At 32.6% G+C, this 24574-nt stretch overlaps 1 protein-coding gene across 1 annotated transcript; it reads right to left on the reverse strand.

Moving 5' to 3' along the window:
* Positions 1–1483: 1483 nt before the first annotated feature.
* LOC143046468 (uncharacterized) lies at positions 1484–23117 on the reverse strand. Its single transcript, XM_076219627.1, has 9 exons — positions 22674–23117; positions 18136–18552; positions 15339–15427; positions 14205–14336; positions 13110–13186; positions 11294–11360; positions 9234–10184; positions 8720–8941; positions 1484–4848 (listed from the first exon to the last, which is right to left on the reverse strand). The coding sequence occupies exons 1-9, from the start codon at positions 22687–22689 to the stop codon at positions 3334–3336; spliced, it is 3486 nt and encodes a 1161-aa protein (XP_076075742.1). The 5' UTR covers positions 22690–23117; the 3' UTR covers positions 1484–3333.
* Positions 23118–24574: the final 1457 nt, after the last annotated feature.

Genomic DNA, 24574 nt, shown 5'->3' on the forward strand with positions numbered 1-24574 from the left:
GGTTGCATTTTGACCGTTATGGAATAACCGTTTCACAGATGATATCGGATATGTTCCTTATGTCTTACAAATGTAACTACAATCCTTGTCCCTTTTCATGATTATGACCAATCAAATTAGACTATTTACCGGGTTTGTAATATCATAAGCAGCACGACGGGTCCCATATGTGGAGCAGGATCTGATTACCCTTCCGAAGCATCTGACATCACCCCCAGTTGTTGATGGGGTTCGTGTTGCTTAGTCTTTCGTTTTCTATGTTGTATGTTGTGTTTCAATGTTTGTCTATTTTACTTTCTCTTTTTGAGTTTATTCTAAATCTATGAGTTTGACTGTTCCTCTGGTATCTTTCGCCCCTTTTTTAAAAGATTTGAACAACTTATAAAACATAAGACAAGTGACACGTTACATCAAAACTTTTTGGTATACATTACCTATCAGAGTTTCAGACTCATAGTTTAACCAATCAAATTCTGGATTTGGTGTTTTGGGCACACAAATCTTACTTTGAGTAATGAGTAAAGCTTAGTATGTATGTTCCGGACCAAATGAGTAATTGGATAATTACGCGTATGGTCATGACAATATGGGTTTATACGCATATGGTCCGACCGTACGCGTATAGTCGGGATAATTACCACGTTTACTTTTAATACTTAACTCTACATAACTAAGTTATTATCCTTCTAGTTGTCTCGTCATTTACAAGACGTTATCAAGGGTCATTTTACTATATTTCAATAATAACAAGATTTATTAAAATAATAAATTAGAAGTATAACAAAGTTAGTTTTACCTACTAGTCAATTACAATTTTAAATGTATGGTCATTACTGATTCGTTATAACAATCCAAATTAAGTACTTTATGAACTGTCAAACAAGAAGTCAACTGTTTTACTAACGGACAAACAGTCACCAGTATGAAAAGTAAACACGTTGCAATCATGTTACGATATTAGAGATATAGAGCTTCTTAACAAGACAGTAGACACATCGGAATGCATGGCACACGGTCTCACAGCACGCAGCTGTTAAGAAGGTAAGATTATCACTCGCAAGCACAACGTGTACAGAACTGCTAAGGATCGTGCACAACCAAGACGTGCAAATGCCGAAAAGCTATTGTACCGTGTGGAAGTAAATGTTACCCTAAGCATACATGCAAGAGTATAGTTAACGATGAAAACTAACTGCGTCTTCAATATTTAATATGTGTGGCATTTGAGTTCATACATTTGCATATGCATGTAACAACCAATATTTTTTTTTAGATAAAGTCAATCATTCAATTTGAAACGTTTCTAAAGCATATTTGAAAAAAAATATCTTTATGGTCCAATTACTCATATGGTCCGGTCCGTTAATACCCAAACGTGTATATACTCAATGGTCCAACCATTTAAGTAATTATATACGCGTATGGTCCAAACAATCATATGCTCTGAAATATATGAATACATTCACAATGACAAACTATTAAGAGGCTGGGACATGAATCATTGAGCTAAGGTTGGAAAGTGATATTTTTTTATTTTCATAAAAATGATGATAAATGCTCAGCTGAAACAAGAATAACACATAAATAAAGTTTTTTTTCAATTTTTATCAAATTTGATGGTTTCCATAGCAACTAAATACAATACACTTTATACGGACTAAAAATGCACTAATTTAAACAAAATATACAACTTTTTCAGCTTTGAAAAGAACAAAAAGCTGAAGCATATGGTATCTTATAAGTTATCATTGCTTAATCATTTATTTTATAAATAAAATTAAAAAAAAAAATTAAGTGAACAATTATTTTTTCTGTTGCTATGGTTACATAAAACTTACAACTTTTTGATAATAATAAAAATATGTGAAAAACACCATTTTTCCTATGCCAATTAAAAAAAATCGCAACAGTTAATTTGAAGTTCTTTCTTATTCCCTGTTCATTTATAGTATAATAATTTATTTAAAAAAAAAAAAATGGGTAGCAAATGATTAAAAAAATTTTTTTAGCATTGGTGAAAATTTAAAAAAAAAAAAAAAAATAATCTTATTTTCCAGAATAGACTTAAAAATACTGGTGTTTTATTATACCACGAGAATTAACATATATATAAACAACACTTAATATGTTTCACACATAATCAGATTCAAAATATCAATATTTTGAAGAAAAATGTTGCATAGCAACCAAATAAAGGCCATAGCAACGTATTTCATTATTACTTTTTATCAAGTGTTGAGAACAGAATATCTTTTTTTATGATTAAAGATGGGTATATAATTGTTTACCAATGTCAATTATTGCTGGCTGTACCTTATTCATTAAACATTTTTTAAAAAGTGCTAAAAAGGTTAAAAAAATCTTGGAGCGATAAAATTTAATAAAAAGTAAGAAGAATTTTGAATTTTGCAACACAAAGCTAAGCCAGATCATTTATATTTCTATCATTCTAACCAAGACAACTTTGATATAGGTTAATAAATCAAATTGTATTGACAACCTTATATGACAAATTAGAAAAGTGAGGATTTTTCAGCTTACAACAGTTGTAATAATTTACTGAATGACAAACACATACTCATAATCCCATTTCTCCATTCCAGAACATAACCATTGTGAGAAACATATGTTTCATGCAAGAAGCAATCCATGCTTACCCTTCCTGAGCACCATAGATGCCTAACTTTAACTTTGAACTTAAAAAGTCAATGAACCATGTCTGAAGGTGTCGGGTCATATAGTTTCATGGATACTATAGTATATATATACATGTCAATGGTTATTCAACTACATACCAAACATCATAGGTTTTCTTACAATATAAACTTATCATAAACTTAAACCATGGACATAATTCAGTCAGTAAGCCATGACAGAGTTTTTTAACATAAAATTAACATAGAATATTTATGATGTACCTTATCAAAAAGACATGAATTCATAACAATAAATACATTTACACTTTAAGCAAGATTTGAATTGCAGCAGATCAAGTTTACGAGCCTATTCCATCTACGCCAGTGACTTACAACCTTACGACTTTTCACAGTGCGCCAGAGGGTTGCATCCTGTTCTGCAAATCATGTTTTGCTTATTGAATGATTTTTCCCCCAAAAGTTAAAGACACCAAAATAATAATGATGGAAAGACAGAGAGGGATCTAACAATAAATATCATCTTTTTTATCTTATAATAATACAGAAATATTTAAAAACAGGCTATTTTCTATATACCAATTGGAACCCAAAAGAGTTTAAGAAAGACAATTAAACAGAAATACCATAATTGAGCATAGACTACAAATTGAATAATATAACAAAGTTAGTGGTAAAGTTAGTTCCTGGCCAACACTTGTAACTCTTCCAATGTCTCTGCAGCTATTCCAGCTTCCATATCTTCTTCATCATAAGAATTGCATGCTGTTTTTCTTTTCTCTAAAACAAGTCTACTAAAATATGAAGCAATCTGAGTAGCTGATAAAAATTCATCTTTGGAAAAAAATCTTTTTCCAAGGCTGCTTTTAGCACTTCTCATTTCTAGGGAAACCTCTTCTGGGTCACACTTGTGTCCAGTTCTTTCTCCCTTTGAAAATTTTTCCTTCAAGAAAGAAATTTGTGTGGTCGTGAATTTTTTTACAGTTCGTCTTTGTTTTAGACCCCATCCTTCACACAATTTGCAGGAATTTTCACGTTCTGTAGTTTCGTGGCAACAGCTAGGTAAAACAACCAATTTCTGTTCAATTTTACTAGCATATTGTATCTTAGACTTATCAATTAAAGATGAAACCATTGGTTTTATTCTATGAGAACCAACATCCAAATGTCTGACCAAATTACCATACTTGCTAAACGTTGATAGACAATTTGGTTCTGAACAGGTAAACAGGTTGCTCCCAATATCATCAATCTCTTCCTCAATATCAACATCTGATTGATCTACTGCAATATTTGATGCTTCATTTCTGCATTCTTGAACTATAACACCTTGCCTGGCTGTTCTGGATGGAATTGAACTAAGGTGGCCAGCAAAAGCTTCTACGACTGTAATATTACTGCAACTCAACAACTGCAGCTTTAGTGATGAATTGGTAAGAAACTTTCCCTCCCCTATGCCATACTGTCTGAACACCCTTATACCTGTTTGTTGGTAGGCAAAGTTGTTCAGAGTTGTAATATTATTAATTTGAGATTTGATCTCTTTCTTGTTACAGCTCTCTGGAGGTAGTGCAACAACCACAGCTACATTTCTTAAACTGCATACCTGAAGTGCTTTCTTAAAATCAGCTGCAGTGCACACATCATGTCCTTCATTCACATATTTTCTAATTGCTGATTTTATGTGTGCAGCCCTCCTGTCACAGATAGATTTTCCTCCCTGAGGATCAGCAAAATCCATTTGCACAACCTTAATGTTTTCTTCGCCGTTAATTAGTGCTATTTCACTGACTGCCAAAAAACCATGGAAACATCCAGCATTGTCTGACCTTATGTAAGCCTTTTTGAGGGAAGGATTCATTTGTTGAAATTGTTGGAGAGTGTTTCTTAGTACAGCATTTGATGTTCTTGCATCTTGGGAAGCATTATCAAAGACATGGATAATAGTTTGCATTTTTAGGTCATCCGTATCAGAAGTATGATATGATCCTACACTAACATGCCAATTTAACCCTCTTTTGCCAAACCATTTAGACTGAGACTCTCTATAGCGCATGGGCAGGAATTTCATAGCCCAGTCTCTCTCTACCAAAACTTCATCTTTTGATAATTTATGCAGAATTTCACTTCTTGCTGTGTCCTGGTTATAGGATCTCAGGAGGTGTTTCTTCCACTCTTGGACGGCCTTTATACTCTGAAATATAAAATATTATACAGGTACATGAATATTAGTAAATATGTGAAATGGTGCATTTATTTATATAAGTTAAAGTTCGGTTTAGAGCTGTAATTTCAAAAGGAGTTTATTATTTATAATGCTTTTTTATTGTAAAACAAGTGAAACTGCGAGCTACTGCTCACTGATGATACCCCCGCCGCAAGTGGATAATATTAATAGTGTAAAAATATGCAAGTGTTCGGTAAACAGGAAGTTGTCGAGTGATGAATATGAAAACGCATCACACAGTATAGCTGACTTATATAAATCCTGAAACCAAATTTCAGAAATCATTGTATTGTAGTTCCTGAGAAAAATGTGACGAAAATTTTCAACTTGGCTATCATGTGTAAAATCATACAAGTGTTCGGTAAACAGGAAGTTGTCGAGTGATGAATCTGAAAACGCATCACACGGTATAGCTGACTTATATAAATCCTGAAACCAAATTTCAGAAATCCTTGTATTGTAGTTCCTGAGAAAAATGTGACGAAAATTTTCAACTTGGCTATCATGTGTAAAATCAGACAAGTGTTCGGTAAACAGGAAGTTGTCGAGTGATGAATCTGAAAACGCATCACACGGTATAGCTGACTTATATAAATCCTGAAACCAAATTTCAGAAATCCTTGTATTGTAGTTCCTGAGAAAAATGTGACGAAAATTTTCAACTTGGCTATCATGTGTAAAATCAGACAAGTGTTCGGTAAACAGGAAGTTGTCAAGTGATGAATCTGAAAACGCATCACACAGTATGGCTGACATATATAAATGTTGATACCAAATTACAGAAAGGTAGGATGTGTAGTTCCTGAGAAAAATGTGACGAAAGTTTCATGGGACGGACTGACTGACGGACGGACTGACGGACGGACTGACGGACTGATGGACGGACTGACGGACAGACAGAGGTAAAACAGTATACCCCCCCTTTTTTAAAGCGGGGGTATAATTTAAAGCGGGGGTATAATAACATTTCAGAAATCATTGTATTGTAGTTCCTGAGAAAAATGTGACGAAAATTTTCAACTTGGCTATCATGTGTAAAATCATACAAGTGTTCGGTAAACAGGAAGTTGTCGAGTGATGAATCTGAAAACGCATCACACGGTATAGCTGACTTATATAAATCCTGAAACCAAATTTCAGAAATCCTTGTATTGTAGTTCCTGAGAAAAATGTGACGAAAATTTTCAACTTGGCTATCATGTGTAAAATCAGACAAGTGTTCGGTAAACAGGAAGTTGTCAAGTGATGAATCTGAAAACGCATCACACGGTATGGCTGACATATATAAATGTTGATACCAAATTACAGAAAGGTAGGATGTGTAGTTCCTGAGAAAAATGTGACGAAAGTTTCATGGGACGGACTGACTGACGGACGGACTGACGGACGGACTGACGGACTGATGGACGGACTGACGGACAGACAGAGGTAAAACAGTATACCCCCCTTTTTTAAAGCGGGGGTATAATAAGAACACTATTTGATGGTTCTCACATAGGTGTAAGAAAAATGCTTGCTTGTAGCTAATTTGAAATTAGATTCATTTATATTTCTAGTGATTGACATTATTACTTTCTTTCTTTTTGTAATGAATGTATCATTTTGTAATTCACTGTGTTTCATGGGGATATTAAGGTATATGTATTACAAAAAAAAATGTTGATGATAGATAACCTAATTTGTTTGATCTCTTGCACTATGTGAATTCAGTATTTCCCTTTACTTGACGTGTAATACAGTATGTTTTCATTTAATACAGTTACTCAGTTCTTTTTTTTGGAATTTGACTTTTAGATGAAGAAAAACAATGATATCGCAGCATCATTTCATACCAGTTTTATCTTATCCTGGTATTAAGATTTCTTGCTACATTGAAGACCTGTTGGTGACCTTCTGCTATTGTTTTTTTTCTATGGTCGGGTTGTTGTCTCTTTGACACGTTCCCCATTTCCATTCTCAATTTTATTAAGATGGACTTTTGTGTAATAAACATTTACCCTCATTCATATTTTTTTTTCATTATGATATATGCAGTATAGATATACATATACAGATGAATACTCTGCCAACTATTATTAATGAACAAGTGTGGACACAAACCAGCATGAATAGTATCCACCATTCTAAGACTATAACATGGCAATAAATAGTTCCTAAGGATTGACAATTTATTCTACCAAAACAAAATTGGAACTTGATGTATCAGTTGTCATATTTAAACTATATTATATACCAAATATAAAATCAAAATCTTTAAACATGATGAAAAAAAGTGTCAAAGACTGATTACGTTTTTTAGTTTCCTAATTTCCTAAGTCCAAGAACAAGTGCAAAAATCATCAGACCACAACAGAATTGGAACTTTATCTGTAATTTGTCATGGTTAAACTATACACCAACTATAAAATCAATATATTCAAGAATGACATAAAACTAGAGGCTCTAAAGAGCCTGTGTCGCTCACCTTGGTCTATGTGAATATTCAACAAAGGACACAGATGGATTCATGACAAAATTGTGTTTATAGTGATTGTGATGTTTTTGTAGATCTTACTTTACTGAACATTCTTGCTGTGTACAATTATCCCTATCTATAATGATTGGATTCAGTGGAAAATGTTAGTAAAAATTTACAAATTTTATGAAAATTGTTAAAAATTGACTATAAAGGGCAATAACTCCTTAGGGGGTCAATCGACAATTTTGGTCATGTTGACTTATTCTTAGATCTTACTTTGCTGTAAATTATTGCTGTTTACAGTTTAACTCTATCTATAATAATATTCAAGATAATAACAAAAACCAGCAAAATTTCCTTAAAATTACCAATTCAGGGACAGCAACCTAACAACCAGTTGTCCACTTCATCTGAAAATGTTAGAGCAGATAGATCTTGACCTGATAAACCATATCAACCCCTAGCAGATTTGCTCTTAATGCTTCGGTTTTTGAGTTATAAGCCAAAAACTGCATTTTACCCATATGTTCTATTTTTAGTAATGGCAGCCATGGCGGTCAGTTGGCCGGGTCACTGGACACAAATTTTAATCTAAATACCCCAATGAGGATTGTGGCCAAGTAAAGTTTAATTTGGCCCAGTAGTTTTAGAGGAGAAGATTTTTGTAAAAGATAACTAAGATTTACGAAAAATGGTTAAAAGTTGACTATAAAGGGCAATAACTCCTAAAGGGATCAACTGACCATTTTGGTCCTGTTGACTTATTTGTGAATCTTACTTTGCTGAACATTTTTGCAGTTTACAGTTTATCTCTATCTATAATAATATTCAAGATAATAACCAAAAACAGCAAAATTCCTTAAAATTACCAATTAAGGGGCAGCAACCTAACAACCAGTTGTCCAATTCATCTGAAAATTTCAGGGCAGATAGATCTTTAACTGATAATCAATTAAACTCATGTCAGATTTGCTCTAAATGCTTTGGTTTTTGAGTTATAAACCAAAAACTGCGTTTTACCCCTATGTTCTATTTTTAGCCATGGCGGCCATCTTGGTTCGATTGCCGGGGTTCGATGGCCGGGTCACCGGACACAATTTTTAAAAATAAATACCCCAATGATGATTGTGGCCAAGTTTGGTTTTATTTGGCCCAGTAGTTTCAGAGGAGAAGATTTTTGTAAAAGTTAACGAAGACGGACGACATACGCCAAGTGATGAGAAAAGCTCACTTGGCCCTTCAGGCCAGGTGAGCTAAAAATGTGGAAAACTGATTTATCAGACAGACAGGATGAAATCCCTAAGTCCACTTCAGCTTCAACGCTAAGGGGCTTTATGGGTAATTGGGAGATATCAGCAAATATACAATGGGATTTTTTACCTGTTCAACCATGTATATGGTGTCATCTTCTTGATCAGCTGACTCATATAATACTTCATCTGATGATTTCTCTATTTTTACCAGGGTTTCTGTTAAGTCATCACATTTCTTACACACTTGGTTGTGCTCATGTTGACAAGAAGCAGTATATTCTTTTGATTGATCTGATAAGGCAAAGTTACAACAATGGTCTGCAGTTTCAGATTCTTTGGAAATATGCAACTGAAAAGAATAAAAAAGTTCATGTTATAATTATCTTCATTTTTGTTGCAACTGAGAGGAAAGTCTGGAAGTTAAGAAAGAGTTTCTTGAATGTGTAGCTACTCGGTATTGTTAGCACAGTTGTGTTTAAGAGTTGCTGGTCTACAATGTCCTCAAATATTGGAGAATTTTTTTTTTATGGAATTCAGAAATTCATTTTTATTAATGGAAAATTTAGATGTGCATAATATTCTCATTTTGTTTTTACATTGATACACAACATGACATTTCTTTGAAATAATAAGTTAATTACCTTGTATTCTATTTTGAGGTACTGCTTCCCCAAGGTTAAGGATTTCTGGATAGACTCTTGCCATAGTGCTCCCTTCCCCAGTTTTCCAAGTAATTCTGCAACTTTTTTTAGATCTTCAAATGCTTTGGCTCCATCAGCAGCATAGTTGTCCAACCCCTTCATGCACTTTCTAATGTTTGGTTCAACTGCCTCCATTATTCTCAAATAGGATCTTGAACTTGCTGTGGCATCAAAATGTGTGTCTTTACAATAGGATTCATATTGTTCAATAACACGGGTTCTTACACTGTTCAATATTATTTTTGGCACATGAAACACTTCCCCTGATGAAATCTTGAGATGTGTCTCTCCATATGGTGCATCTGTCATTATGGATGGACTCATAATGAAGTCCATGAAATGGCTTATCTGCTCATCTGTCAAACCCTCTCGACTATATGATGTTTTACTAACAGGTTGTCCAGTACCAATCATTGAAGAATGTTTTCTGGCTGTGGTGTACTTGTATTTTGACAAGTCAGGAATAAATTCCTTAATTGCTTTCAAGGAGTAATTTCCCCCAAACAGAGATAAAATCTGTCTTTGTGTTCCCCAATCTGTGGCTTGGTTATATGCAGCAGATAAAACTTCAAGCATATTATTGTCATCTGATTGTGTTGAAGACAATCTTTGTAGCACAGCATTTGATAAAGAAGACACTTGTCCAGGAGCAATAACATTCAAAACTTCTTGAAAGATTGAAGTTGCTGTATTTGTGTGATTTCTTCTAGTGCGCTCAGACGCTTCCTCCCAATTACACTGTAGCTGGCTGACTGGGTCTAGACCACAAACAGTCAAAAAATAATCCAGGGCTTTTCTTTTTAAGTCATTTTCAGGCACAGACTCTTGGCTGTCAGGCCGCCAAACACTACCCTGAGATTCATCATCTGTAAAATCTGTCTGGGAAAATTCCTACAAAGAATATGTTTATATCAAATTTAATAAAAAATCTTGCACTGATTATAAATATTTAAAAAAATTAAGTGTTATAACATTTAGTGCTGAACTTAAAATTTGATCGAGGTATAGCCAATATACACATTTAATGAATTTATACCTATGAGAGTGTTAACGAGGTAATTTTCCATAATATTAATATTTCCAAGCAGGCAACTCTTTTTAAAAAAAGTTCATTTTAGAACTTGTCCGAGATAATGCTGATATTAACCTTTAGTACTAGTATAAGTTATATACAAAAAACCTCACAGGAATTCCTCCTTTGGGAGCACTTACAAAACTGGACATCCAGTATTTCTATGTCCCCGCAAAAGTGCAAGGAGGATTAAAAATAACATTAGATGTGAGTTTCCATCTGATGATTTAAGCTTTTTTCAACTGACTTTTATAGTTCGTTCTTATGTTGTACTGTTATACCACTGTCCCAGGTTAGGGGAGGGTTGGGATCCAGCTAACATGTTTAACCCCGCCACATTATTTATGTATGCGCCTGTCCCAAGTCAGGAGCCTGTAATTCAGTGGTTGTCGTTTGTTTATGTGTTACATTTATTTGTTTCTCGTTCATTTTTTTACATAAAAATTTAGTTTTATCGTTTGAATTGTTTTAAATTGTCTTATCGAGGCCTTTTATAGTTGACTATGCGGTATGGGCATTGGTCATTGTTGAAGGCCGTATGGCTACCTATAGTTGTTAATGTCTGTGTCATTTTGGTCTTTTGTGGATAATTGTCTCATTGGCAATCATACCACATCTTTCTTTTTTTTTATATTTCTATGGAAAACATATGTTGCCAAGAAGTGACAAGTTTCAACAGGAAGTTGAAAGGCAATGAAATAAATGCACACACTATAACACAATGTTAAAGCTTTAAGCCATATATAAAGATTGTGCCCAATGTTATGTTGATGAGAAAAGTGTGACAAAAGTTTTTGCGACTCCATCGATGAAGACACTGACGCAGGCAACATATAAATCACTAACAACGGATGATAGAGTAAATAAGTCATATATATCATCTTGAATATAATGTAACAATATCAATGTGTTTTAGTTTTAAACTTACTGTAATTTCAGTTGTCTCACTTTCTTTTACTGATTCATTTTCTACAAATTTGTCAACCCAAGTCAAACTGAACTGCTATTATTAGCTGTTTTTTAGCTGTTATTTGCCAGTTCTTCATATTTTTAGCAGTCCTTTAGCTGTTCTAAGCATTCAATCTAATAGCAGTTTGAAAAACTGCCACATTTCATCATTTCTTAGCATTCGTCTTAGCATTCATCTTAGTGTTCGACTTAGCATTCATCTTAGCAGTCAGGACAACAGTTATGACAGCAGTTCGATAGCAGTTGACCTATTAATCTTTGTTATAAAAATGCTTGGATCTGGTTATGTTTTCAGCTTGAAGTTAAACATTTATTTGAAGATAATTTGATCATTTTCAAATGTGCATTTTGGCTCCATGTTGTGTGGAAATACTTGCTAGTGAAAAACTGTATTTTTGTCATTTATAAGCTTAATTTTGGATGAATTGAATACTTTTACACACCTGCAGAACAGTAAGTTGAAAGTTACAGTTAATGCTTGTGTATATTCTGACATAACTTTGTTGGGGGAAACAGAAATCATACAGAAAGCCCCCCAAAAAGGGGGGATAGTTGTGTACTTAAATAGAATATCTGATGTTGACAGGATTGTATTAGAATACTAGCATATATATACTTACAGTTCAAGATGTTATTTGAAAAAAATAGATATGATTATTTTAATCTATTATTTTGTTAAAAAAACAAATCTAATCATATTCGAGAGTTGAAAAAAGGGGGAGGGAATTCATAGGTAAACCTAGACTGCAAATAGCTGATTGGTTAAAATTGTCCAAACAATCAATTTAATGAAATTAATTTATAATATATAATTTTACTTTAGTTTGTTTCAGAAAAAAGAAACATAATATATATTACATGTATCAAGAATTTATTTGTTTAAAATTCCAAAAGAGAAAGAGGATATAACTGTTGTCTTTTGGTCCACATTTAATAGAATAAAAACAGTACATTTGGCATGTTTGGTAATAAAATAATGATAACAATGAAACAACTTCTTATTTGAAAATCACTTAGTCAAGGTAGTGATAAGCCTCTTAGCAGTAATAGCTCTTAAATAAGTTGCTTTTTTAAAAGTTTTGATAATTAAAGTGCATTTTTAATTGTTCCTATATCATTACGGCCACTTATATAATTAATAAAGGGTCTAAGACCAGAAAGTAAGTGCTACTCTTTTTTTTTTTTAAATTCCCTTAAAATTAGGTCTGTTACTAGATTGTATAGTTACTGCTCTAATTACAAATACAAGTTTAAGTACAACTTTTTGAAATTTCACATAAGACTTACAGTAAAATATTAGAATTTTAATAATTTTTGCTTTCATATCTTGTACACTGTATATTGATTACCAGTATTCATGTGTCGCCTTTGTATAATATTGCAACTTTTGGCAGATCTGATAGCATTCCACAGCAGTTATTAGCAGTTTATAAAACCATATTAGGATGTAAAACTTAGCAGTTGGCATGAATATTCATTATTGACAGCTGTTATTATAGCAGTTCTCATGAATATTCATTATTTGATAGCTGTTATTATAGCAGTTCTCATGAATATTCAGATCTCATTTAAATTTTTCGTTAAAAATAACTGCCAAAGAACTGTGAAGGCTAAATAAACTGCTAAGAAACAGCTATGGAATGCTATTGGAATGCCTTTATGCAAATTAATCATTGCCTTATATTTGGTAACTGTGAATGCTAATAAACTGCCAAATAACTGCTGTCAAGTGGGAACTGTGAATGCTAATTAACTGCTAAAGAACTGCAGTTCACTTTGACTTGGGAAATTCTGCAAGGTAACCAGGACTGCTGCATTCCACTTTCTGCTTGTTTTTCACATACATTTCATTCTATAAAAAAAGAGATTTGTTGTTATTCTATTTTATTCTTAAATTAAAAACAAATAGAAACAAGAATAACACAATGAGGGTAATTAAACCAGTTTTATTTTTTATTTTTTTGTGTCACACCATTTTTTAATCTATAACCATGACAGTGGAATTTGCTAATATCAAACTTTACCTTCATTGTTCCATCAGTAACAATATGTTAAATTCAAAAAGCTTTTATGAAAAATATAAGCAACAGTTCAAAGGTTATCATTATACATAGACACTGGACCAGAGCTGCTGGCTTACCAACTAACCCGCCTGTGTGCCATACAATACATACAACCAAAATATAAATTGCATGATCTTTTTTTGAAAATCTAGTTAAAAAATTAAAGATTCTATAAGATATTTTTTTTTTTAATGAGCTCTATGCAAAATATTTGCCATTTTTAATTTTCTGCAAAAAAATCTCTCAACACTTCCATACCAAAATTTAAATGACAGCAAAGTTGACAAAATAATTCATCAAAATTAAACTAAAGTCAGAGAATGGAAGCCAATTTTGGGATATTCATAAGAACATATACATACAGACAGACATGGGTAAAACATAATGCCCCATTAACATAGCGGCGGAGGCATAACAATCAGATTTGAAATAGAAAGCTTCACAATAGGTGCTGACCTTTTGTACCCCACTTTATATAATAAATGGAGACTGTGACACAGATGATGCCCTCGTTCAGATATAATACCATTGAGAGGCATACAATTAAGGATTGGTAAAGGTAACACCAACCAAATTGGAACTTGATCTATGTTTTGAGGTTATAAGCATTATGTATAAGTTCTATAATTTTTGTTTGAGGAAAATTTAAGTAAGAGAATGGAAATCATTTGGGGAATGACATACAAATGTACAGACAGATAAGGCTTATGCATATTACCTGTTTATCAACAAGTGTTGCATAAAAACATAAAAGCTCTGTCAAATATGACTTGATATATACATGTACATTATAAACAGCTGACTTACTGTAATTTCATATCTCTCACTTTCTTCTACTGATTGTGATTCTTCCATAAGATAGTCTAGTTGATCTGCTAGGTAAAACTGACTGTGCAACTCAATATTTGTCTCTAGATCTCTTTCAATACAAGTTTCATTCTGGAAAAAAAATCAATCAATTCTAATCTGGCTGCATCATTTAAATATGTATATATATGGAAAATAACTGAATCTACTATGTTTTTGGAAATCATATAAAAATGAGTATACCCAGTAACCCTATCAATATTTATATTATGATACAAGGACCAAAACTGGAAGGTATTGTACTAGACTGCTCATCCATAATTTTTTTTTTCTTCTTCGTTTTGGCCTTTTGGCCAAGTTGGAGTTTGAACACCACCAATATAAGGATTTCCTGATGTGGCTTGATTGTAGATCAATTGTTATGATGAAGTCTCAATAATAATAATTTGGTAAAGAATAGAAAACATTTTGTTTATATATATAATTTGAAAGCAATTTGTAAGGGATTTGCTTCTTTAAAATCAGTAAATGGTTTCAGAAATTTTTTTGTGATTTTAACTTGAACTAGCTGGCATGATCAGTAACTTCTGCGAGTACTCTCAGATCTGTACTAATTCTTTTTGTTGTTGGGATATACAAGTACCCAGCCACGTCCACTGTGACTGTGTGTTTTTTTTTAGATTTATTTCTATTTGTATTCATCTGATGAGTTAAGCTTTTTCCAACTGATTTATTATAGTTCGTTCCTATGTTGTACTGCTACACCCCTGTGTCTCAAGCCAGGGGTTGGGTTGGGATCCAGCTAACATATTTAACCCCACCACATTATGTATGTATGTGCATATCCCAAGTCAGGAGCCTGAAATTCAGTGGTTGCCGTTTGCTGTGTTACATATTTAATTTTCGTTAATGTTTTTGGTAGATTAATTAGGCCGTTAGTTTTCTCGTTTTAATTGTTTTACATTTGTCATTTCAGGGCCTTTTACAGCTGACTATGCAGTATGGGCTTTGCTTATTGTTAAAGACTGTATGGTGACCTTTAGTTGTTAATTTCTGTGTCATTTGATCTCTTTTGAAGAGTCATTGGCAATCACACCATATCTTCTTTTTTATATTTTTATAATTGATTCTTACATTCAGCTGGCATTCATAATCTTTATTATCCTTTGTTTCATGGTCCTTTAATTCTTTCACTATTTCTTTCCGACAAAAAGTACACACCCCTGTAAGCAAAATGTAAAAAAAAACTTTACTTTATATTGAAGTGGAGGATGTCATAACTGTTCATGACTAAAAATCATTCAAAGCATGATAGGTCAAAAACATACAAATAATGTACAGCATGGGTTACATGTAGTTACAATTTATTATGTTGTTTGGATTTGGAAGAACTAGTTATTTGGTTTATATGATTGATTGATGTTGTTTTAATGTATTATCAGGGAAAGTAAATCCTGACATGATTACAGAGTGAAAAGTGAGGCCCCACATGGGGGGGGGGGGGGGGGGGTTTCCCATAATCACATTCATCATTAACTGGCCCAAGACCACAATTAATGACCCCGCTTTTCGTTGTTCACGAATATAGTTCCCTTTAATTTAAGTGTATTTCTTCTTAAATTTTTTTCTTTCCTTTTCTCAAACATTTCTTAGCTTTTATAAGGTGGAAATGAAAGAAGAGAGGTGAAATAATTTTTTAGATGTTTTATTTTAACTGATTTTGATATGGAAAGAATGATTAGGTCAGGTGCAAAAAGGTGATATTTACAGTTTTCGGAACATCTCTTGACTTGTCCATAGGGGTATGGATGTGTATTGGCTAAATTTGTAAGTTGTAAACATGCAATGTTTCTGAAACTTGGACATATTTTTGGACTTGTACTGTACATTACACACACAAAAGATCTGCCAAAAAGAACAGTTCAATTTTTTTTTATGAGACAAAACGTTATAAAGAACTAATAGAGGAATTAATTGTGGTCTCGGGCCTAAGAGGTGCATTTCAGCAAATTTTGAATTTATATTTTGACAACTTCTCTGAATGATCTATTGGTATTGATTTGTCAAACTATAGGAGAAGAAATGATTTCCACTTTTATTTGATAGAAATTTGTAAAAAAAGTCACTTTTCAGCCAATATGCCCAAAAAGTAGCTTTTTCACTTTTTTCAATATTTTTGCAAAATCAGCATCCTTAATTTTTCTCTGACAATTTTTTTCTGATATCTATTTGTGTTTGTGGTATTTATTTCATGTGCTTTACTCATTTGTGAACTCTGAACACAAAGAAAAGTGGATAAAAGCATAAAAAGAGTATAAAATGAGCTGTTTTAATAGTCTAGGTCTAGCGGTCCGTACGAAGCAAGTGAAATATGAAGTTCTATGCACTTTAAAATTGTATTTCTTTAAACAGATTGCACTGAATCTATATGAAAAGCACTTATTACTGGTTGTTTAAACTTGTCTGTTTCACAGAATACCTTTATTTTCTTCTGTTGGATGGCTGGTGGTTAAAATATTGGCATTTTAAGACTGAAATTCCATGCAGGTTTTAAACAGTAAATTGAAAAAACTTTGCATCAGACCATACTTTCTACATATACAATTAAAAGCAACAGTCTTGTTACATCCAGGCTTCAAATTTGATCATATCTCAGCAAGAATTTTGGCAAAAAGAAGCATATTTTCATCTCCAATATCATTTATATGCAATTAAATATGGAAATATAGGGAACGGTCAAAATTGACAACTTGTTATTTTAAGCTTGACATTGCTTAATACCATGTAAAACTCATGTGTTATGCTTTTTGAAACTTATATTTACATGAAAAGAACATTTATGATATGTTAAATGTTTTGTTTTAACTTAGAAACTTCAGAAAATTGTTATAAGTGGAAAATATTACATTTCATATAAGGCCTCGCTTCATTTTAAAACCTCTATTTTTTGGCATAGGCACATATAAAATTAACTTTTGTCAAATTTTTATAAGTCTCATACATTAAGTATGCTATCATTAACTTTGAATATATAATATCTTATGCATTGAAACATAAAAAAGTGCAATTTGGTGTTTCGGGGGATTTTTGAAGCGAAAATTTGAAAGTTGAAATTTTTCTATTTCAACGTCACAATTCAGCAACCAAAGTTGAGATATAAAAAATGCCACATTTTCTATAATATGTATCATATGGCTTTGAAACTTTGTAAACTGACTCATAATACACTAAGCTTAAATCATGCCAAGTTTTATTGGAATTGGTCAAGTTTTTGGCCCCTAATAGGCCCAAGACCACAATTAATGACCCCGCTTTTCGTTGTTCACGAATATAGTTCCCTTTAATTTAAGTGTATTTCTTCTTAAATTTTTTTCTTTCCTTTTCTCAAACATTTCTTAGCTTTTATAAGGTGGAAATGAAAGAAGAGAGGTGAAATAATTTTTTAGATGTTTTATTTTAACTGATTTTGATATGGAAAGAGTGATTAGGTCAGGTGCAAAAAGGTGATATTTACAGTTTTCGGAACATCTCTTGACTTGTCCATAGGGGTAGAGATGTGTATTGGCTAAATTTGTAAGTTGTAAACATGCAATGTTTCTGAAACTTGGACATATTTTTGGACTTGTACTGTACATTACACACACAAAAGATCTGCCAAAAAGAACAGTTCAATTTTTTTTTATGAGACAAAACGTTATAAAGAACTAATAGAGGAATTAATTGTGGTCTCGGGCCAACTATTTCTTTAAACTCAAGAGTCTGTAATCAAAAAATCATGTAAAATTTGGTTTAGTAATCAAATAATCAGTAACAAATGGCCAAATAATCACATTTATAATCAATAACCCCATGAGGATCGAGGTTCAAAGGTTTGTTATTCATAGTTTGAATATTGGTTCATTGGACTTATTCTTTTAAAATAGATTGCTACCTGATCCAATCTGTATTAATTGGTGTCTTTGTTTCCACAGATAAAGGGACTGACACAAAGCAATAGTTCCTTTCAAAAGAGGTTTCTTTCTTTTTTGTGTTTCCTTTCCCCTTGAACAATATTTCAGCATGCATAATTGACTGCTTCTCCATCCTAAGCCTAATCTGTACCTATGGTTTGGACAAATTGTGCATTGCTCTGTTGGTATATCAAACAATCCTCCACGATATTTTAATAAGTCAGCTTCATTATTGACATCTTTAAAGTTTATATGAAAACGTCTGCAGTGAGATTCAATGGATTTGTTGCATGATATAAGAGGTAGAACTTTGTTACAATCAGCTTTAGCATTTGACTCACAAAATATATTATTAACACTAGTAAATTCTCCAAAGCTACAGCATAAAGGATTTCCACCTGCAAAAAAATAGAATCATTTATCAATAAAGTTAGAAAAAATCAATAGTGAAATATCGCTTTTACAGCAAACATATCTAACACATGTCTTAGGCCTAAATCAATTTATTGTTTGTTTCCCCAATCCCGACCCTGCCAAGCCAGGTGTGGGTAGGTAGGTAAAAAAAAATTTTTTTTTTCAAAATGCCTGAATATTATTGGATGATTTTGTAGGCCCGAAAATCAGAAATGAATAAAATAATATTTGACTTATTTTTGACAATAAAATTTCATGAGTAGGATCACTTTTGAAGGGTCGGTAGGGATTGGGGAAACAAACAATATTTTGTTTTAGGCCTTATATCAAAAGTTTAATTTATTTTCCAAAACCAAAAAAATATTTCTGACCTCAAAATTGAAATGACTGTAAAAGGTCTATTATCATAAATAACATACAAAAAATAAAATAATTCCCATGACCATATTTTTAAGTTATTGGATGGATAATTGTTTTAAAAAAGTACATTGGCAGGTTAAAGTAAATGCATATTCAGGAAAAGAAAATGATATTATGCATATTCAGTGACTCTTATTTGCACAAAACTCTAACATTGAACTGGACTTGTTAGAGCCAAAACTTTAAAATTGGGAAATTTAAGCAAGAATGTCCAAAATCGAACCTTTTTCTGGAAATTCACGCATCAAATTCAAATTTGAAGTTATATTGAATAACTGCCCCTCCCCCTTTTTGTATGTATGTGCCTGTACCAAGTCAAGAGCCATTAATTCAGTGGTTGTTGTTTGTTTATGTGTTACATATTTGTTTTTCGCTCATTTTTTATATAAATATAAGGCCATTAGTTGTCTAGTTTGAATTGTTTTACATTGTCATATAGGGGCCTTATATAACTGACTAGTCACTACGTGGTATGTGCTTTGCTCATTGTTGAAGACCGTATGGTTACCTGTTATTGTAATTTCTATTTCATTTTGGTCTCTTAAAGAAAGTAATGTCTCATTGGCAATCATACCACATCTTCTTTTTTATACATGTAGGACTAAGAGGTGTGATGGGGAAGCATAGTGCAATGGTGTTGCTGTTGTGCTTTGGTCTGACGTTTTCAAATACAACATTAAATAACACTTTCAAAAACAATTTTAATAACTTCACCTTCTTGAAATAAAACTAAAGGATTGGTAGGTAGGAATAGAAGATTTTTTTATTAAGGAAAGAATTCAAATAAATGTTTTGTAAGTAGATTAGACCGTTGGTTTTCTGGTTTGAATTGTGTTCCACTGGTCATTTAGGGATCCTCATATAGCACGCTTTTTGGTGTGAGCTAATTCTCAGTGTCAAAGGCCGATCTATAATTGTTTCCTTTTTATACATTGTTACTTGGGTGGAGCTAAACGATGAATTTACACAGACCTTCAAAACAAAAATTGTTTACTGTTTATCTAAATATTCAAGTCAATATTTTTTGCGCCTGTCCCAAGTCAGGAGCCTCTGGCCTTTGTTAGTCTTGTATTATTTTAATTTTAGTTTCTTGTGTACAATTTGGAAATTAGTATGGCTTCATTTAATATCACTGAACTAGTATATTTTTGTTAAGGGGCCAGCCAAAGGATGCCTCTGGGTGCAGGAATTTGAATTTCTCGCTACATTGAAGACCTGTTGGAGACCTTCCGCTGTTGTTTTTTCTATGGTCAGGTTGTTGTCTCTGTGACACATTCCCCATTTCCATTCTCAATTTCAAAGATGCTCCATTTAAACTTTTAAATAAAAATTGGTATACTTTTTTTTACTTACTAATTCTGCGTCCAAAACAAACTAAAATTTTAAAGTTCATAATTTGACCCTAATAAAATATTCCATAGATTTCCCGAATGCATGACTAGCATGCTAACCACTGCACCATCAAATTAAATGTTTTTTTTTTACATGATTGACTATTGCATTTTACATTTGTATATCTGATGGACACAGTCAAATTATTTTTTTCGCGACAACTTCACAAGTCGAAAACAATTTTTTTCTTTCAATTTTAGCATTACATATAGTGGCAGCTGAGGGTGAAACAAACAATTTTTTTCTCAGAATCAAAAACAAATTATTTTTTTCTCCAAAAACTGGAAACAAACTTTTTTTTCCAAAAAAAACCATAGCCCCCCCCCCCCCCCCCCCAGAAAATCAAATGGTTGCTGCCTAAATATGCAGCAACTTTTGATTTAATATATTATTAAAGGATGTGATTTAAACATGTTGGCTCCTGTAGAAATTGTGACGCACACTCAACATATAATAAATCATTGCAAGAACACTTCGAGTTTGATAGGTTTGTAGGTGACATGTTTCAAGGGGAAATATTGTTCCTATATATTGAACATGATAACAACATATATATCACATTTTTTTTCAGTAGAAGTATAAAATGCCGAGGACCCTTTCAACTGCAGTCCAGCCCTCTTAAGGAATTAACTTTTCCGTTTCAGTTCTAAATAATAACTTGCATGATGCCAACCCTACAGGATTGAGGAACGTACGCACACAGCTTATATTGCCAGTGTATAGTTTACACTTTGATTTGAAATTTCTGCCTCTGTTGTAACTATATATATAATATTCAACATGTTCAAATATTAGATATATATATATATCAACGTGTGTTGTGTTTTATATTTATAAAAATGGCCAAATTATGGATGATTTTTTATAGGCATGTGTTGTGTTTTAAATTAAAAATTGCCAAATATGAATACTTTATTAAACAGTATACATGTATTGTAGTATGTGTTTTATGCCGTGTCCACAAATGCGGACAATGTTTAAAGACTGCAAACTGAATATACATGTACACCATGTACACTCCAAGTGGGATTGCAGTACCTGTTACATACAACATGTACAATAACACCTTTAGTGTCTCTTACAGTATTTTTACATGCTTTGTAAAGGGACAAACATTTGATATTCTAGGGGGAAGGAGAGAGAGGGGACAGAAATTATTAAAACAAGAAAGTGTCCTCAGTACAGGAATGCCCCACTCGCACTCTCATTTTCTATGTTCATTGGACCGTGAAATTGGAGTAAAATCTCTAATTTGGCATTAAAATTAGAAAGATCATATCACAGGGAACATTTGTACCAAGTTTGAAGTCGATTGGACTTCAACTTCATCAAAAACTACCTTGACCAAAAACTTTAACCTGAGGCGGGACAGACGGACGGACGAACGGACGCACAAACCAGAAAACATAATGCCCCTCTACTATCGTAGGTGGGGCATAATAACTTGTCCTGGAAAAAGCTGAAAATAAGTAACTCAGCCCGGCTCAGGAAAAAATAAATAATATTAATAATCTTTTCTCTATAGATACTACAGGAAAACTCTGGATTAAGTTGTATAAGGGGTGGAAAATGGGAAAGCAGATCTCCTTGGAGGGTTTTTCAGGGGCCCAGGCCCCCTATTGAGGAAAAAAATTGGCTGATTAAATATAATAATATAGCGAATCATTGAAGCATGACTGGAGTGGCCCCCTTTTAGGCAGTCAGTGGGCCCCCTCTTATGAAAGTTCCTGGATCAGCCACTGAAATGAATAGTTGCACATAAAAAAAAAACAAAAAAACTGCTTTATAGCAAAAGTGATATTATACACATCCAGAAAAATTCTGCCCTGATTTGTACTCATCTTGCGAGAAAATGTAAACGAGTCTGACTAAATTAATGGCCAATTTGAATAAGAAAACTTAAAAAATTTCTACATCTTTTGGTAATTATTTTATAGAACTGGGTCATGACCACAGGAAGGTAGACTATCCATATTTATATATTCTATGGATAGAAACAAGTGCTTGTGGTCTCTTAACTTGAAGTAACATTTTTGTATTTGCAATATTTTTTTCAAGAATGTCAATTTCAGTTGAAAATGACAGGACAATTTATGGTTGGGAACTTACTGTACTATCTTTATCTTTATGGAAATTGAAAAGTAATTTTTATCCTCCAGTCAACCCAGTAAGGCAGTATATATCCAGATATTTTATGGCAAAACAGCTTGTGATTTGGACAGTGCTCATATTTTTTATTTGTACCTAGAAAACTGAATGGTTGCAGTGTGGTGGTTAATATTTTTCAAATTACCTGATTGTTGTGCCATAATTGTTGTTCATATTGTATGTACAGTATCTAATTGCTGCAAAAATCTTGTAAATCGTCTGCAATCCTCAAATCAATGTTGTTGTCTGCTGTACAGGAAGTGTGTAAGGGAGATAATCGAGTATCTCAGTTGTCAGGGGAGATAATCAAAACATGTTCCAACTGCATTTCATTCAAATTTTCAGCTTTCCGTAACTGTCCTTTTAGTCATTTGCTACCCGATTTTCTTTTATTTATTTTTCAACTAGCATGTCTGCTTGTTGTTAAATGTATAACTTCAATGATAATATGTTGCGCTTTTGAAAAAATGAATGTTGAACATTAATTAAATTTATCGATCAAAAGGGGCAATAAATTACACAAACCACTCAAATATCCTTTGACAAAATGTTATAATTATTATTTCTATAATTTTTCCTTGATTTATTAACTTTTTACTTCAGTATAAACATTTTCTTTAATTTTTAAGCGTTTATTACGTTGTAAAATGTGTATAATATGTCAAAGTACAAAACAGTCATTGGTTATATATATGGGTCCCAGGTTAAGGGTCCTAATACACACAATAAAAACGGATTTCAACAACAAAAAATGTTTTTTTGCCTTATACACGATGAATGCATGAAAATATCACCATTTGAAGAAATTCTATATTTTTCTATTTTCCATTTTTTTGCTGAAAAGCTCAATGATTCATGTCCCAGCCTCTTAAATCTACAAGTACTTTATAAGAAATTCAGCATAAATTTCATTTTTTCAGCGTTGCTATATTGAGTTATTCTGGTCCAAGTACTTATATTGTCCGGAACATGTACATTTATATAGTTTTGATAATTTCGATCCCAATTTACAAACTCATTCGTCTCCTTCTTTTCAGAACGGGAATTATAAAGTTAAGATATCCTGTGCTTAAATGTGAGCGGAGTATTTAATATTTGGGGTTGGAAATTTTAGATAAAGTTTATCAAACTATTAAATCTCAAATTTATTGGCCCGAAGACCAATATTCGGTAATATTTCTTATGTGTCTAAACATTTTTTTACAAATACTTCAATCCAAATAAATATTAACTAGTCCGGGGCAGTGGACTAGTGGTTAAAAAAGGGTAAACAAATCTTTACTTCTCACTGGAAATTCAGGACCTCAAATTCAAATACGTTTTGACTGCTGTACACATACAACTCCATATGCCTTTTCCGTACTGCCTCTATCTTACCCTGTGTCGTAACGTTTAGCCTTTGGTGTAAGACAAAAAAAAAGTTGTAGTACATATACACACAGTGTAGATACTATTCTGTACGCTATCCGGAAGTCGCGATTTTCGAAGCGATGATTTCCAACTGGCTAACAGGACGGTTTTGCCTACGGTAACTTTTCTCATCATTTGTTTACTCCTATATCTACAAAGTGCATTGAACATTTTCAAGGTATATATAGCATCATAAATATGAGTAACTGTAACAAAAACATGCATTAGAATATAAAATATACGTGTGCATCACATCAACTTGGTAGAAATAAGTGAAATCGATGGACAATTTTGCTCTCGTAGTACAAAGAAAATAATCTTTTATTGCAAATATTTGCATCAGTTTACAGTTAAATATATACTGTTTCAATATTCTTTTCGTATTTAAGTAGAATATTCGTATTTCCCATAAAAAATATGTTTTCCTTGAGGATCCCAAAATAAATTACTGTACGATCAGTCTAGAACTGACTGTATTCTAGAAGCGATTTCAGATTTCTTGACTGTATGACCAGTCGTGATTTTGAAGAAAAAACAACATCAATTTGAAGGTATATACGTGTATCTGTGATATTATGAACTATCCAGGGAACTATAACGTGTAATTACTTTCATCAGACAATACAAATATATTTC

This window comes from Mytilus galloprovincialis, chromosome 9 (genome assembly GCF_965363235.1).
Source record: "Mytilus galloprovincialis chromosome 9, xbMytGall1.hap1.1, whole genome shotgun sequence".
Taxonomy (NCBI): domain Eukaryota; kingdom Metazoa; phylum Mollusca; class Bivalvia; order Mytilida; family Mytilidae; genus Mytilus; species Mytilus galloprovincialis.